General features: G+C 39.9%; 9 protein-coding genes across 9 annotated transcripts; 6 read left to right on the top strand and 3 right to left on the bottom strand.

The window, feature by feature from the left end:
• Window positions 1-185: 185 nt before the first annotated feature.
• Window positions 186-1,581, top strand: JH06_1375 (cyclin-dependent kinase; the record flags this gene model as incomplete). The annotated part of the gene is made up of 7 exons (XM_014673728.1): window positions 186-326; window positions 356-690; window positions 721-862; window positions 894-1,093; window positions 1,164-1,307; window positions 1,334-1,442; window positions 1,537-1,581. The coding sequence occupies 7 exons, from the start codon at window positions 186-188 to the stop codon at window positions 1,579-1,581; spliced, it is 1,116 nt and encodes a 371-aa protein (XP_014529214.1).
• Window positions 1,582-4,144: 2,563 nt separating this feature from the next.
• JH06_1374 (nuclear elongation and deformation protein) lies at window positions 4,145-6,821 on the top strand (the record flags this gene model as incomplete). The annotated part of the gene is made up of 10 exons (XM_014673727.1): window positions 4,145-4,265; window positions 4,296-4,534; window positions 4,565-4,678; window positions 4,708-4,826; window positions 4,865-5,483; window positions 5,514-5,666; window positions 5,700-5,822; window positions 5,852-6,019; window positions 6,051-6,683; window positions 6,714-6,821. The coding sequence occupies 10 exons, from the start codon at window positions 4,145-4,147 to the stop codon at window positions 6,819-6,821; spliced, it is 2,397 nt and encodes a 798-aa protein (XP_014529213.1).
• Window positions 6,822-6,924: 103 nt separating this feature from the next.
• Window positions 6,925-8,038, bottom strand: JH06_1373 (zinc finger protein; the record flags this gene model as incomplete). Its single annotated transcript, XM_014673726.1, has 5 exons — window positions 6,925-7,124; window positions 7,155-7,338; window positions 7,369-7,573; window positions 7,602-7,890; window positions 7,927-8,038. The coding sequence occupies 5 exons, from the start codon at window positions 8,036-8,038 to the stop codon at window positions 6,925-6,927; spliced, it is 990 nt and encodes a 329-aa protein (XP_014529212.1).
• Window positions 8,039-8,517: 479 nt separating this feature from the next.
• JH06_1372 (hypothetical protein) lies at window positions 8,518-8,787 on the bottom strand (the record flags this gene model as incomplete). The annotated part of the gene is given in 2 exon segments (XM_014673725.1): window positions 8,518-8,655; window positions 8,671-8,787. The coding sequence occupies 2 exon segments, from the start codon at window positions 8,785-8,787 to the stop codon at window positions 8,518-8,520; spliced, it is 255 nt and encodes an 84-aa protein (XP_014529211.1).
• Window positions 8,788-9,386: 599 nt separating this feature from the next.
• On the top strand, window positions 9,387-10,980 carry JH06_1371 (hypothetical protein; the record flags this gene model as incomplete). The annotated part of the gene is made up of 12 exons (XM_014673724.1): window positions 9,387-9,467; window positions 9,501-9,569; window positions 9,601-9,711; window positions 9,742-9,795; window positions 9,827-9,892; window positions 9,923-10,036; window positions 10,068-10,141; window positions 10,172-10,367; window positions 10,398-10,521; window positions 10,554-10,666; window positions 10,696-10,796; window positions 10,827-10,980. The coding sequence occupies 12 exons, from the start codon at window positions 9,387-9,389 to the stop codon at window positions 10,978-10,980; spliced, it is 1,257 nt and encodes a 418-aa protein (XP_014529210.1).
• Window positions 10,981-11,527: 547 nt separating this feature from the next.
• Window positions 11,528-12,137, top strand: JH06_1370 (omega-amidase; the record flags this gene model as incomplete). Its single annotated transcript, XM_014673723.1, has 3 exons — window positions 11,528-11,733; window positions 11,765-12,043; window positions 12,074-12,137. 3 exons carry the CDS (start codon window positions 11,528-11,530, stop codon window positions 12,135-12,137), a joined length of 549 nt encoding a protein of 182 aa, XP_014529209.1.
• Window positions 12,138-12,280: 143 nt separating this feature from the next.
• Window positions 12,281-12,708, top strand: JH06_1369 (hypothetical protein; the record flags this gene model as incomplete). Its single annotated transcript, XM_014673722.1, is given in 5 exon segments — window positions 12,281-12,317; window positions 12,362-12,445; window positions 12,476-12,606; window positions 12,635-12,664; window positions 12,676-12,708. 5 exon segments carry the CDS (start codon window positions 12,281-12,283, stop codon window positions 12,706-12,708), a joined length of 315 nt encoding a protein of 104 aa, XP_014529208.1.
• An 81-nt stretch (window positions 12,709-12,789) lies between these two features.
• JH06_1368 (choline ethanolamine kinase) lies at window positions 12,790-13,422 on the top strand (the record flags this gene model as incomplete). The annotated part of the gene is given in 3 exon segments (XM_014673721.1): window positions 12,790-12,832; window positions 12,847-13,179; window positions 13,202-13,422. The coding sequence occupies 3 exon segments, from the start codon at window positions 12,790-12,792 to the stop codon at window positions 13,420-13,422; spliced, it is 597 nt and encodes a 198-aa protein (XP_014529207.1).
• A 258-nt stretch (window positions 13,423-13,680) lies between these two features.
• On the bottom strand, window positions 13,681-15,158 carry JH06_1367 (hypothetical protein; the record flags this gene model as incomplete). Its single annotated transcript, XM_014673720.1, has 6 exons — window positions 13,681-13,733; window positions 13,764-13,844; window positions 13,873-13,941; window positions 13,970-14,071; window positions 14,104-14,172; window positions 14,201-15,158. The coding sequence occupies 6 exons, from the start codon at window positions 15,156-15,158 to the stop codon at window positions 13,681-13,683; spliced, it is 1,332 nt and encodes a 443-aa protein (XP_014529206.1).
• Between the last annotated feature and the right edge of the window lie 1,212 nt (window positions 15,159-16,370).

Raw genomic sequence — 16,370 nt, 5'->3', positions numbered from 1 at the left:
ACTATTGATGATATTGATGAGGATTGTAGATTTAAGGCCATGGACTGTTTAACGGGCCAAATTGTTGCTATGAAAAAAGTTAAAGTTGAAGATAGTAGTGATGGGATTCCTAGTACGTCTTTGAGGGAAATCTCGGTTCTTCGTTCTTTGGACCATCCAAATATTGTAAAGTTGGATAAAATCAAATGTATAATTCGTCCAGATTAACAGATGTCGAGAATAGCGAAGGGCGCATCCATTTGGTATTTGAGTGCATTGACATGAGTCTTACTACATATATAATTGAGCGTCAGAAAGTTGGTGGAATGCCCCTCGAGGAGGTGAAGGTTTGGATGGTCATGTCTTTTAAGTGTAGTCATTTGCATACCAACTACTATTGGCTCTGGATTACATTCATGGTGTCGGCATTATGCATCGTGATCTGAAGCCAGAGAACATTCTGATTCGAAAAGATAAGACTTTAAAATTGTGTGATTTTGGTTTGGCTCGTACCTTTTCATTGCCCATTGGAACGCTTACTCATGAAGTGATGACTCTGTGGTACAGAGCACCAGAGATTCTCCTCAACCAGGAGAAGTACTCACCTGTTGTTGATATATGGTCTGCTGGACATGTAATTGTGACAATGCTACAGGGAGATGCAATTTGGAGAGGTGAGAATGAGATTGATATGATTTTCCGAATCTTCAAGTGGATAATAGTGGGATCAATAATATGTAGCACGTTAGGAACTCCAACGGAAGAAGTTTGGCCTGGTGTTACAAAACTTCCCTTCTATAACAAGGAATTCCCGAAATGGCCACAACGTAGTATCAAGAAGACATTGACAAATTTGGATCCTTTAGCTGAAGATCTATTAAATGTAGAGGTAGAATGGGAGTCTTATGTTGTAGCGAATGTTCTGTTACAATCCATCCAAGCGAATTACTGCTTATGAAGCTCTGCATCATCCATGGTTTAACAGTCTTGATAAGTCGAAATATGCGAATCCTGATATCTGTTTTTGTTTGTTGGGATCCCCATTCGTTTATTATCTCCTTTCACAGGAATTGTTATGGTACAATCTGCATTTTTATAAATACGACGTAGCATTGTGATTCACTGTATGATAGGAGGATACCGATCCTAGATGAGTGAGCTTTTTTCGAGATTTTGATTCATAGCCAAGTAGTAGAAGATATGGATGGTAGTGTCGATGGATTATATTCATTTCTTCTGGATGATGATGGACTGGCATTCCTTTCCTATCATAACAAGGAAGTAGTGAATTACTTTAGCGACACACGTAATTTGGAGATGCTTTTACAGTATGATTGAAGTGGAGTTAGGATAGTAGAGTTGTATTTCACCCAGAGTCTGGTGACGATGTCTTTATGTATCGTGTCTCTTACGTTGCCTCCAAGGCAGTTGAATTGCTGCCTACTGAGCTTCATGAGAAGCTGGTAACAAGTGACACTTGTATGAGTGTTCTTTTTGATTGTATTCATTGGGATCATTTGGAGAATCAGTTTGGTTTAGGTTTTTCCTTAATCCTAGTTTTGCAACTTGTTTTGCTATGATCATGGAGTCGTTAGTTATTGATTGCAGATCAGGGCTCATGGATTATCTCTTTAGAAATGGTGAATCTATCTTGCCTAGTATCTTAAAGCATTTGAATCTTGTACCAATACAAATGGTCATGCGGTTATTAATTATGCTATCAGAGGATGCGAACTCAGATAGCGTAACTCAACCCATTTGGTGGGGAGACACCTCAGAATTGATGAAGGCATTGGTAGTCAAACTGCAAGACTATACATTTTCTGACAGAGTTTGTGACCTGTTGATCAATGTAGTAGATGATGTCACATCCCAGGTGTAGGAGTTATTATACTTCCCTTATCAACAGTTGTCATATAGCGAGTTACGAGAATCTTATCCACGAATTAGATGATGAGTCCATGTTGGCAGAATTACTATCCAATACGCTACAACGAATGACTCATGGAGAAAGAGGAAGTGATGAATGGAGAAGGGAACAACATGTATGTGGAAACATCCTCCATTTGTTGTCAAGTCTGCTTTATTATACAAATTCAGCTGATTGGAATACGAGTAGATTGAAGGGAATTGTCACAATTGTTGAGAATCAGTGGGTGGAGATTCTAAAAACCATGACGAAGTTACTTCTCTCCAAAGAGGAAACACACTCCTCTTACACATGTCCACAATCTCTAACGTGGTGTATTGTGTTTATAAGACAGTTCTTGATTGCAACTCAGAATCACTGTTCCCAGCAGAATCTGATTGTGAGTTTTGGATTGATGAATTATCGCTAGACTTTGTTTCAGATTGCTCTGGATGCTGTCTGTTGTTATAACTCAAATTCATTTCTTCATGTTCATGTCGGGTCGTTTCTCTTGTCGGTTCTATCAACAGTTTCTACTTCATTGGTGGTGACTCTGCTTGAGGAGTCACGTCTTCTTGATCTGATTGCCTCATACAGTCGTGTACATGAGTTACATGAGAAGTGAATTGTAGCAGCGAAATATTCCAGTAACAGGGATGTTTCTTAAGGTTTACTGGGACTTGTATAAGTGTTCTATCAAGTCAGTTATGGCAGCACTGAAGTCGGCTAATGCCTGGAAGGAATTATTAGAGAATGTGGATATCAACGCATTGATGGGGCCTCTTCGATGTGTGAATGAGTTAACTTGGTAGTATTTCATGCTGGGTAGAAGAAATCGAATTCTGACTTCTCTGTTTAAAGTGAGAAGTTGGAAGACATTGAGGAAAACGATGTGAAAACGAATTTTGGGTTTTCTGTTTTGTTTCTTGTCAATGCGCACTGAATACCCTGATAGTCTTAGACCTAACCATAGATACCGAATATCAGTTGTTAGCGTCACAAAATGATGATGAATGATACAAGATGCAGTCACTTTTTCTTAAGAGAAGACTATCCTTTACATTTTGTGAACTATTGCGATTGCAGTCGATTTTGGAAGAGGAATATGTCGTTTCTTAAGTCAATGTACAATAGGATGAATGTGAATTCAGTATCTATGTTTCGGCGCTGATTAATAATCTAGTCAACCCTGAGTGGCGCGACTGATGTGATTGTGGTGATTCACGAAGACGGTACGTACTTATGCTCTCTTTTTCGCGTACGCTTCGGGAAAATGAGTGTATTTATGTTGAATTGGAGGAGTTCTGTCTAGATTCTCTCGAGAGCATCCGGAAATCGAATGGTGAGCATTCGCGTTAATGACAAACTTGTGGATCAAAAGATGCGTGTTGGAAGTGATGGTGAAGCCTATTTCTTAAGTGAATTACTTCTTGACGAGAATGGAGAATACATGTCACCTCCTGGAATGTCTCCAGTTTCTAGCATGCTTGTACTTTCAAATGATTTGAGTTAATTCGCAGAATTTGAGTGATGAATCAGGATCTTCGCCTCCTCCTCTAGCAGAACATCCAGGTGAGACAAGTCCTCGTCTAACTGGAAAGTGAATTATGTTACTTCTATCGATACTAGATCATATATATTTTGGAATTCGATTCCTTCGATCACCAACAAGCAAGTTCGAGATGATATCACCCACCGAATGCAGTTGATTCGCAATATGACTATGGACCCAACAGGTATAATTTCTATTTTATTCATGTTACATAGATTCGGTATTACCATCACCTTCAGCCGATTCCGTCAACAGCACACCTGTATGGTCTCAGAAGATCACAGCGAATATTCTTCGTCGTAAGAATTACCAATATGCAGTAGCACTTTCCCGCGGGAAAACGCTTCTTCTGAACTATTCAGTGTTTCAACATGATGTTGGTTTTAGCGCCTATTTCAATTCTAAACAACCAGATGATAACAAATCTGAGTGCATTGAGGTGAGTTTGAGAGAATGTCGTAATCTGTTTAGTTATGTGGTTACCAATATGCTTTATCATCTGCTGGATATTATAGTTATCTGTTTACAGCTCCAGAAGATGGAGTTTTGTCAATGACTTGGGATAATTCTTATTCGTACTTTAATAAGTACAATAATGGTGTCGAAATTAACCGTTCAGGAAAATTGTCCAAATTGAGATGCACGTGTTTGAAGGAGAAGTACCTCGATTCATGACTATCAACTATCAGACGCGTTATGGAATGATGCGTTTGGATCGAGTTCGTGAAGATGGAGTTGCTGAACTGCATTCTCTGCAAACGGAAGCATTACTACTGTATGCTCCCATCACCACACTATCCAATCCAGTTGTGAACTTATATGAAAGTAGAACTGAATTCAACCTCTAATAGCTAGAAGAAGCCATTCCAGAAGAGAAATTGGAAGAGGACGAGGATGAAGAGATTGAAGCTTCCAGCGATCATTCGCCTCCTCCGTTAACAGACGAACTCCATGTGCCTGCTGTGATGATCTCCTTGTGTCGTGATCAATATCGGGAGGGAATGAAGGAAAAGGATTTGGATGAGATTATTCTCTCTAATCGAGTATCCTTCTCGGATATCATTGATAACCCATCTCTTCTTGAACATCCGAATGTAACCGCGGAACAATTCAGTTATCTATAGGTGATGTTTTTCTGTGAGAGAACGCCTATCTCTCTAGAAGAGGCATCATCCCGTATCATTGAGATGGCAAAAGAGGCAGATCGTCTGAATGTAATCTCCACCACGACCTCTCGAGTATGAATACAAGCCAATATGAATGATAGGATCGAAAGCCATTAAAGAGTTTCCGTGTTTCTTCCGAGGTGTTGAAGGAATGGCCATTAGTAGACGGAGAGAATGATTTAACGTTTATCGCAGATGCAGATGAGCGGTGTATTGTCAAGTGTAAGCTGTATAGATAGAAATGGTTTTTTACTCTAGATATCTTCTTCATGAAGATGCGAAGATTGTGATTTCAGATGTGGATGGAACAGTAACCAAGGAAGATGTGATGGGTCACGTAATGTATGCTCTTCATCAAGACTATACTCAGAAGGGCATTGTTCGTATGTACAATCGAATCGATGAGAACGGATATGTGATTCTCTATCTGACAGCACGTGCTGTAGGTCAGATGAAGGATACGAGGAAGTATTTGGAGGGAATTGAACAGGAGGGAATGCATATGCCCAAGGGTCCGATCATCTGTAGTCCAAATCGGACGTTTGCTTCATTGATTCGCGAAGTAGTGAGACGAAAACCGCAAGAATTCAAGATTCCTGTATTGCGGTCTATTAGTGACACCTTTACTCTGGAATCATCTCCATTCGTTGGTGGGTTTGGTAACAGACCCACAGATGAACAAAGTTATATTCAAGCAGGAGTGGACAAAACGAAGATTTTTATCATCAACACGAAGGGTGATATTCGTTATACCACAACTGAAGGGGAGATTAAAATGACAAACTTTGCAGAATTGGTGGAGATCTGTGATCAATTCTTCCCTCCTCTAGCTCTGACACAACGAAGGACAGCAGTTGAAGATAGCACAAAAGATGCTGTTTAAGATTGTTTTGAGAATGTTTGTGAGATAAAAGATGGTTTGTGGTCATTAGTCGAAACAACCAAAAACAAAGAACCAATCATGAAGATAACTGTCCCTGAAGGAGAGAAGAATGCTATTGTTGCTGCTGTGTGTAAGTTCCTTGGTATGAACGAGGAGGGTTTAATCGAGTGTGGTAGTGTATGTCGTTGAAGTAGGTGTGTAATGGTATAGGAATTCACGTATGATGATGGAAAGAAAACTGTTTCTGGTCTGAAAGAGGTGCTTGTGGCTCTTACGGGAAAGGATAAGAAAACTGCCGCATTGCTTGGTGGAAGTGCAGCTGATAAGGAGCTGGTATGGTTTATTATAGAATGAGGACATAGGTTGCCAATGCTCTTGATCTTGCTGAGGAGTACACAACGACGAATTACAATGTGAAACTTTTGATGATGAGACTGAACGAATTGTTGGCAGCCCAAACTTTTGTAGGTGTTGCAACTAGTGTCAGTGTGGCTGATTTTGCTCTCTTCTTTGCTGTTTCTCAACATTTGGTAATCGTTATACTGATCTATCATGTATTAGACAACGTTTGCTCCTTACAATGGATATGTGAATGTTGTTCGTTGGTATTCGTACATGCAAGATACCTATGCTTCCGTCTGTCAAACCCTCGGAATTGCCAAGATTGATTTTGCTTTTGATGCAATTGACATTCACGCTCCTACCCCTAAGCCAATGGAGTCAAAGAAAGCTGCAAAGAAGGAGGCAAAAGCAGCTGCGAAAGAGTCCGCTCCCCAGCCCGAAGCACCCAAAGCTGAAGACACAGATTGCATTAGCAAGTTGGATATTCGAGTAGGTCGAATTGTGCGTGCCTGGAATCATCCTGACTCCGATAAACTATATTGTGAGGAAGTAGATGTGGGTGAAGCTGAGACCCGTCAAATTGGTTCAGGTATTCGTGCATTCCATACGTTTGAGGAGATGCAGGGTCACCGTGTTTGTGTACTCTGTAATCTGAAGCCAAGGAAATTGGGAGGATTCCCTTCCAATGGCATGTTGCTGTGTGCTTCAACAGAGGATCACAGTGCCGGTGCTCTGATTGATCCTCCTGAAGGTGCTAAGATCGGTGAGCGTGTGACATTCCCTGGATTTGAAGGTGAGGCTGCTACTCCTGCTCAAGTCCAGAAGAAGAAGTATGTAGAGATTCTGGCTCCGGTAAGAAAGGAGAGGATTGATGACGTGTAGTTCTTGAAGACGAATGCAGAGGGAGTGTGTTGTTTTAAGGATGTGCCATTCACAACATCTGCTGGTGTTGTTACATGTACGAAGTTCCCGAATGCTCACATTTCATAATATGTTTGTTACATGGACCTATATTAGAGTCTAAACTATTCCAAGATTGTTTCAACAAACATCAGGAACTTGTCAATCCGCTTATGCGACACACTAAAGTAACTCATCGATGACTGAAGTGAGCTAAATGGATCTTATTCATATTCAAGCCAGCACGCAGTCGTTCTCGAATCGCATATCGATTCAATCTCTCCACATCATCACGCTTGGATGTTAATTCACTCTTCTGAGCCTCATAAGCCACTAATGCCATTGGTTTCTTTCCTTGTCCCCCATTTTCCAACAACAACTTGTTTAGAATCGCTAGTAATCACATTTCTCCTTGATCCTCACATTCCCGTTTCTCTCCTTCACTACTGAAATTCTGTTTGTAATATCGCATGTATTCTCGGTTTCCCAAAATACGCCCATCAGGCAGTTGGAGTTCTCCTGTGGCTGTTGCTTGTAAAGTCACTCCTGGGTTCTCATTAGCTTCTGTGTAGTCATAGAACTCTTCAAATTCCTCATAATCCTCTTCCTACGATATTGACTCATTTTTAAATTATACAGTGGAATAAGCCATACGAGTATGACCTTTGCTCAGCATGTGATCTCGAGTTGCCGCTGGACTCTTGAAACCATGGTTACAACCGACACAGACACAACCAATGGATATCTTCTGACCCAAATAGTCAATAAGACCTTCCAGGTCAATAACACTGTCATGATCAGGAATGAAGAAACAATGGACTGCAGCCATATGTTCAAGATTTCTATATGTTGGACAATAATAGGAAATACGCATCAAAAGTATCGCTCTCCAATCGACAGAACAGACATCGTGATGGTTCGAACTCATATTCCTCTGGTGTAAAAGGCTCAGTGTGTCCCTTTGTGACCTTTTCTACTTGGGATTCCTCCTTTTCCTCCTCAGGAGCGTTTTGGAAGTCATCCTGATACTTCTTTAGTCCTTGAAGATGTCGCTTGCTTCGTTCATGTTGATCAAAGGAGTTCTTGGAAACGAAGGACTTGTGACAGATCTCACAATACAATTTCTCCTGTTTCTTTCCTTCAGTCTCAGCGGCTTTCACTAGATATCACCAAAAGGAAGCTCTAAGACAGTGACGTTGTCTTTCTTCGAATAACTCCTTCGATAATGGAGATAGTCCAGCAATCTTCCGTTTCACATTGTAACTATGCCAATCCGATCTGAAATGGGTGACATTGTGAAGGACCATAAGATGAATCAAACGAACTCATTGGATATTTCTCTCTCTCTTCTTGATTGTCGAAGATAGCAGAACAGGTGATGCACGTATAGTTTGACATAAGAAAACTGCTAAATAATGATCACTTTCCAGAAAGGGATAATCCTAACATTCCACTTGTTTGGTGACAAACATCTTAGTGAGAACTATAGTTCACAGATGTGGTGTATCTAGCCTCTTGACCTTCGATCTCGCTAACTCCCACTGTAATTTCGTAGATACCTCGTTTCTATTTATTAGTCCTCAGGTAGAGACATACCTGGAGAACGGGAAGAGAAATGGATTCGATTAGTTCTCCCACCTAGAAGTGAGGAAAAGGCAAAAGAATAACGATATATCTCGCCAACTCCTCAGCTGAAGAGTGAACAAGAGGAAGACAACAGCAGTCCTTCTTTGGAAACCTGTTGATTACGATTCACACATATAGTTACGAAAAGAAGCAGTTATCTTCAGTTGTAATTTCCCAGTTGTCTCCGTTCTCTTTGATCTACCACATGAATAAGCTTCTTTGGACTGACAGTGAGGACATCACTCTTCATTGGGAGAAGAAACTTCTGGTTCAGTTTCTTGCATTCAATACGCATATACTAGGAGTGACATACATTCCAATAACGAACATTTTTCACATCACCGAAATCCATCACATACCCATCAGGATTCAGCTGTCCCTTCATAGCAATCTGCGAATCACACAGTAAATTCAAACAATACGGTGGCATGATAATTGTGTCCGTGAAGTGGTTCGCGAAAACCCTAGAATGATGAAGTAAGTCGACAATATACTTGGTAAGCAATAAAATGACCGGAACTAAACTTGAAGTCTTGTTTGTTGAGGAAAAGATGAAACATCTTTCTGCGTTAGTTAGAAACATATCAGAAATAAACTTACTTATCCCCTATAACTTCAATTTCTGTTTCCATAGTAGAAGGAGAAAAGAACTGTCATTCTTTCATTGACTATAGACACAATGGATACGATAACGAAACTGTTGAATGATCTTAGTCCAGGCAAAACTGTGGGTATTGGAGTTGCGACGGGATTAGTGCTTTTCCTTGCCGAGTCGTGCATTAGTTGTTTCGCAAAGAAGGTTTGTCAAGGAACTGATGGTAAATCTAAGGATACCCCACAAGGAGAGAATCCTGAAACAGAGTATGGTAACTGAAGCAAATCATGAAGTAGAAGTGCAGACAAACCTAAGGCTGATTAAGGGTATCTCGTAGGCTGTTTCGCAACTTGTGACATTTCCAGTTGTTTGTTCTAAAACTAGTGTTAAGGAGTTTAAAATCACTCCCTAGAGTTTGGTCAATATTCTTTTCGATGAATACTGAACACTACCGGATTCCAGCGGGAAGAGAGTTACGTGTTGAATGTTCCAAGAATGACCCGATCAAGATTACGGTAGACTGTTTGAGAAGTGATTAACATATGTAGCTTAATCACGGAGGAATTGAAATTAATGGATGTCAAATCCGCGACAAACAAACAATCGTCAATCGAAATGTTGTTTGAGGATACTTTGGCTGAAATGTAGTTTGCACTCTTTGCATGGTTTGATTCGGAAGTAACGCTGGAAGGTCGATGTAAAGGGGCCTATGTATCAAACGAAAGTCTTACGCCCTTGTATCTTGATATTCACAAACAAGTGGATCTTTTGGATGTTGGTAATAACTAGTTACAAACTGAACGTAATAATGTACATCCATATAACTCGAGAACTGCTCCTCGAGTGATTGTCTCCTGCTTTATCTTACTGATAGGTTCTTATTCTTAGCAACCCAAATCACGGCAAATATACATTAGCTCAAACGTTACTATCATATGCTGTTGAAATGGATGCTTCTAGTGACTCTTAGGTTCGTTTCAACGAGTCTCCAGTCTATTTAGACCTAGATATTGCTAGTGGAAATATCACCGTGCCTGGCTGCATGAGTGCTGTTGTCGTTAACAAGGAAAGCATTTTGACGCCTGTAGTCTTTGTTTTCTACAATGACTTTCTAGAGAGTTCAAAAGTTCCTTCCTTCTCCTCGTGTTGAGTTTTATGGTTTCCAATCTTGTATGGATAATCCAGAATTGTAGGAAATGCAAACAGAGCTGTGAGATAGATTCAAGCGTTGTCTTCATTCCATTGCTGCTGATGTGGAAACGCGAATGAAGAATGATGAGAAGGCATTTCATGGAGGATTGATTGTGAATGGGGGTTCTTGGTACAAGGAAGATGGAAGTCGACCTCTCTTAGATGAGGTCATCGAGCTGTTGAAAATCGACTTGATTTTGGTCATTCATGACGATTTCATCTATGTTACTATTTTGATGAATTCTAATCTATAGAATGTATTGCGGGACTCATATCCTTCTCTATGTGTTAAACAACTACCTCTTTCCAAAGGAGTTGTAACTCCTATGGGAGCAGATGATCTTGAGAATCGATTGTCTATTGATAATTATTTTTATGGTGATCAGTAAATTGTGATTCTCATTGCATAGGATATATTGCTACCGATGGCGAATTGGCTGTTGCAAGTCAGTTAGTACGAAGTCTGGATGAAGTGAAGGTTGTAATGTATAATGATCGCGTTTCTGTGAGTCATCGAGATACTGTAACAGTGAAGAGGTCCTTGAACTGTAGTTTGCTCCGAAAGCAGCTGAAGAAGAAGTAATGATGAAAGTAAGTGAAGTTGGAGCAGAAGAATTGTATCATCAGATCCTCGCTGTAACTGATGCAAAAGAGTTACTATATAATTATAGAATGAATTGTAGAGTGAAAGATCTTCCTACTTCTTCCATTCTCGGATTTGTTTTTGTCTCCAGTGTTAATGTTAATGATCGAGTGATTCGATTGGTGACTCCTCTTGGAGGAGATTTGCCTGGTAATATACTATTGAAGGGTAAGATTACATGGAATGAAAAGTAATGGTTGTTTGTTAACACGAATTATAACCGGAAACAACATATTCAACCTATTCTACTAGTGATAGTTACATATGTCACTTCATTCCTCACTTCAAACAATCAACAAACTTCCATGTCTGCATCAGCTGCCATCAAATCGATGAAGTTTCGAATTGGTTTGTGCCAGATGATGGTTTCTTCTGTTAAATCTCGGAAAGGATATGAAGAATAGAACAAAATGATCAATTTAGCGAAGGCAAGAACCATGATCAGTAAAGCAGTGTCCCAAGGAGCCGATCTGGTGGTTCTTCCTGAATGCTTCAACAGGTATTTTTGAATCACTTCTATTACTCTTTAGTTCCTACGATACGAAGTTGTTTCGGCAAAATTCGGAATGCATTCCTACAGTTGGTATTTGAGGGAAGAATAATGACCAGAGTTGCAAAGACGTGGATCCAATCAAAAGCCCTTCGGTATCGATGTTATTGGAAGAGACTCGCAAACATCGTATTCCTATTATCGGTGGCAGCATTCCGGAATTATGCAATGGCAAGGTCTACAACACTGCAATGGCCATATCTCCGGAGAGCGATTTGATTACCAAACATCGAAAAATGCATTTGTTTGACGTGAACGTTCCCGGTGGTATCTGTTTCCAAGAGAGTGAGACCCTGACAGCTGGTGATTCGTTTACTGTATATCATTGCTCCCTTCCAAAGACGGCTGTTGATATTGGAATTGGTGTATGTTATGATATGCGATTCCCAGAACTGAGGTTTGGATCTTCGTTACCAACTCACTTGTAGTCTTGCATATTCGAAAATGGGATGCAGAATACTAGTATATCCATCTGCGTTTAATATGACAACTGGACCTCTTCATTGGGAGATTCTTGCAAAGGGTCGTGCTGTAGACACTCAATCCTTTGTGGTCCTTTGCTCTCCCGCTCGAGATGTGAATGGATCGTATGTTGCCTATGGTCATAGTATTGTGGTCAATCCCTGGGGAAAGGTGATTGGCGAATTGGATGAAAAGGAGGATGTTCTGATTGCTGATGTTGATTTGAGTGAGTGTGATAAAGTGAGGTTATGACTGGCATTTCCTGTGATACGTAGGCAAGCAATCCCTGTCTTGAAGCAGAAGCGTTCTGATATGTATGAATTTCGAATGTTGAAATGACGTGTTTGTTCATTATTCTTTCTATCACTGAAGAAGGAGTAAGAACATTCTATCTAGACTGATACAAAGATGTCATCACTTTTGGAACTCAATTATGACGAAAGAAAGCAGTTTGCCTGGAAACAACTTCAAACCATACCAGAATGGAACGACGTGCATTCTGTAGACGATTTCAATATGGTCCAGAACAAGGGTGAGATATGACAACACTTATGAGGCGATAGATGGATTAACGAACATAATCTACAAGTTATCCAAGAAATCCGATGAAGATGATTTTCCTATTCTTTTCCGTATCTATGGGGCTGGTATGTGATCAAGGAAGTGGTAATGCGTAGGAAGTAGCGATTTCTTGAATCGAGAAAAGGAATTAAAGTTCCTTTCAGTTCTTTCCAAGAACAACTTTGGTATCGAGCTTCTGTGTTCCTTTCCTGAAGGACGGATGGAGCTATGGAGAGTTGGATTCACTGTATTGCTTTGGTTCTATAATAAGATAGTCCCTGAATGACCTTGGTTGTCGTGATCCGGTGATTTCTAGAAGAATCGCAGCGAAACTGGCAGATCTACATAACATCCGAGTAGAATAGTTTTCTTCAAACAACAAATAGACTGAAATTGCTCACTTTGACGAGTTTCACTCTGTTATGAGATCATGGGCTCAAATCTGTCAGAAGCATTGTACATTTTGGATATTAGTACTCAGAGAAAGATCATCCCGATCTGTTTAAAGATCTGAACATTTGCAATTTGCTTGAGGAAATCCATCGAAATGAAGAACTCATTCGAAATGAGAGTACAGATATAGTTTATGGCCATCAGGATCTGCTTCGTGGGAATGTGTTGAAGAATGCAAAGGGTGAAGTACTAATTATCGATTTTGAGTATACGTGTCTGTTACCAGCTCCATTGGATATCTGTCATCACTATTGCGAGTGGATGACAAGATATGATTCTCCCTCCTATTGGATTGATTTTTCATTGCATCCTACAGATGAAGAAGAGAAGAATTTCATTCATGCCTATCTTTTAGAACGATGTAGGAGTTTCATCAGAGTCTCATGTAGATGGAAAGGATCCATCTGAAAGCAATGTGAATGAGATGCAACAACTTGTGCATCGTTTCCAGTGCTTTTCCTTCTTTTTCTGGTTTGTTTGGGCAGTCATGCAGACGGAATTAGGAACAGACTGGGATAGTAAGGGATATGCTATGAGTCGTTGGCATCTGTATAAGGAGTTGAAGAAACAGTATTATGGGGTAGAAGCCCTCCCCATTGTTTCCGAGTAAGTGTCATATGAGGATTGTCCTTATATGTCCTTTCTGGGTTATTCTGAAAGCTCCGAATCCGAATGTTTGTTGATGAGAATAACCAAAAAGAATAAAGAAGTCGCCCACCGAGGGGCTCGAACCCTCGACCACCAGGTTAAGAGCCTGGCGCTCTACCGACTGAGCTAGACGGGCTAACCTATTAGAAAGATGGGATCTATTTATGTCCGTTGATTTATGATCCATAAACATTTGTAACTACTAATATTCATACACAAATCACGCAGAGCATCGAATAGCGTCATTAATATAGGATTCAATTACTCCTGCTCCTACACATGAATCAATTAGAACACATCAACTAGAAATAGATTGTCTTGTCACTTTACAAATTGAATGACTTATATCAGATAAGTACAAAAGTGTATACCCTGTATTGAAATCTACATCACAGTTCTGCAACACACTTACTAGTGGCGGTAAATTCTCCAGCATATTCAAAGTTATTGTAAATAGTCAGAGAACTCAAAGAGGGGAGATCTACATCACCACATTTCAACACGCCTACCTGTCAAGGTAACAGAATTCTTATAATCACTTCCTGATAAAAATACACTATCCAGCGTCATAGCCTGATCACCTAACTTGATTGCCACTAACATTGGTAGATCTATATTCAACACAGCTAACAGTACTTACTACTAAGAGTAAAACTATGTGTGTACTGGAAAGCTAAAGACTCGATAGTAATGGTTTTCAGTTTAGGAAGATCTACATTGAAAGGAAAATTCAAACCGACTGGTTAAAGACACATAGGAGATTCTGGGGAATGACATGTAAACCGCAGTAAATGATGTTACTTTGGGTAACCCATCAAGATCAATCTTGGTCAAGGCGAGGGATCCGGATTCTAATTCTCGCACAGTAATCGTTTTCACATTCTTTGGAATACGAACCTTATCACTGGTCAATTCCACACCTTCTTCGCGTGCTGCCAAATATACACAAAGGAGAACAATCAGAATCAACACGGCTACGATGATTCCCACAACTGTCCAAAATAGCCCCTTTCTTTCAAGACAGCGATGAGTTAGACTTTGACGCTCTAAAGGAAGCGTACGACCAGGATATGTTGGGAGAGGAGGATTACTCTCAGGGGATCCTAGACTGACTAATCCAGGATGAGACATGCTTTCATCGGACTGAATAGTAACTTCAACAGGCTTAGGAGCCACGAAGATTGGCCTCGTTGTCCCAACGCTAGATTGTGTTGAAACAGCAATTGATGGTATACTAGCAGGGGTTGAGATAACACTGACATCAGGACTCGCTGGAATACTCACAACACTTGGTTTGGGATTTACCATAGAAGAAGTACTAATAACGCTCATTTCCTGTGATCTTGGTTGCTTGTAACCATACTGGGGATCTGTCATTGAGCTAGTTGTATTCATTACACCTGATGAAAAATATGACTGAGGATTACCTTGTCCGCTTGGAGCACTTACTACTGGCGGAATAGCTTGAGGTGAAAACGCAGGGGAACGATTCGAGGTTTGTGGAGGATAAGTCAGAACGTCAATGATTTCATCATTTATACAAGTGAATTCGGCAAAAACACTCCCATCAGGAGCATAAATCACCGCTAGACCTTCCTTTTTATCATCCATCCACGCAGCTTTCATTGAATATCCATAATAGGCTCCCTTAAAGAAGACAGTACCTTCACCATTTAATGGTCTTCTTGGGTTCATCATCTCGATATGGTCCACCTCGAGACTTCGAAAGAATGCAATGAATGAGTCCATTTGTTCTACTGTATAGAAGATAATGAATACGAAAAATCTGGTCTATTTTTGTCATTTGTTAAGTCCTTCCAAACTCTTATATACTGGTTAAAAAGAATGAATTCCTTCCTTTCGAGGTATAGCCGGAATGAACATAATCATTGTTTAGTTTCTTTTAATTGCTTATTTCACCCACAAAACAGGGAGATAATCGTAAATGACATTGTTGTTTTAATTTGTAAGCATGGAGGATTTTTGCAAGATGGGGCAAAAAGGTTATAGACAATAATACCTAAGAAATATGGCATATTTCAAATAGGGGGCATTTTCGATTCTCCACTCATTTTGTCATATTTGTTTCAATAAGAGATAATAGTGAAGGAGAAGGTAAGGAATTGTCAGTTTTCTTGGTATGTTCATTGTCATTTGAGGAAGGAAGATAACTCATTGTGAGACTTAACTCATGGTCGTTTAACTGCAAACTGATCCTCAATGAATGGGAAATGATAATAGGATGGTATCATCTTTCGGGGAAGAGTGTAACAACAATGGTTATAACATAACTCATACTGATTTATCATTTTCTATGTTTCTGCATTGCCATTTAATGGAATAAGCTCAGTGATTGCAGTCTATCTGTCATTTGGGAAACGATGGTGGCAAAAGAGGGCAGAAACAAGGATTGTGTGTTGATCAAGAATACATGAGAATTGGTTGTGCAATAGTTCTAATCGTTCTTTAGAGATTGTTTGTTACAAACTATAATTAGTATACAATCATACAGTAGCAAGTCTGATGGTGTAGTCTTCATTGGAGGCAAATCTACAAGACTTTCCCTGATTTCGTTTCACTACGTTTAGGTCCATTCCACGATCTCCATACTTTTCTCTTCGTCAGGAAGATTGATATATTCGATGAACTCTTCATTGCTTAACAATTGCATACCTTCAATTGGACAAGATTGAAGAGAACCGTTCTATCCATCAGTAATTTTATCTATAAACATACTATATCGGAAATGAGACAAGTATTGTTTCCCTGAACAATTTGAAGACCTAACTGATTTTCTGTATAGTAGAAATCACGGAATACACGTTCAAAACAGTTATCAATTACAAAATTGCCTAAAAGAGTGTAAGCAACATTTAGTCACACTCAAAACCCACCATATTGATCCACACT

This window comes from Blastocystis sp. subtype 4, assembly GCF_000743755.1.
Source record: "Blastocystis sp. subtype 4 strain WR1 chromosome Unknown seqid_0030, whole genome shotgun sequence".
NCBI classification, from domain to species: Eukaryota; class Bigyra; order Opalinata; family Blastocystidae; genus Blastocystis; species Blastocystis sp. subtype 4.
Note: the sequence above shows the minus strand (reverse complement) of the source record. Positions and strands in the feature narration are given on the sequence as shown.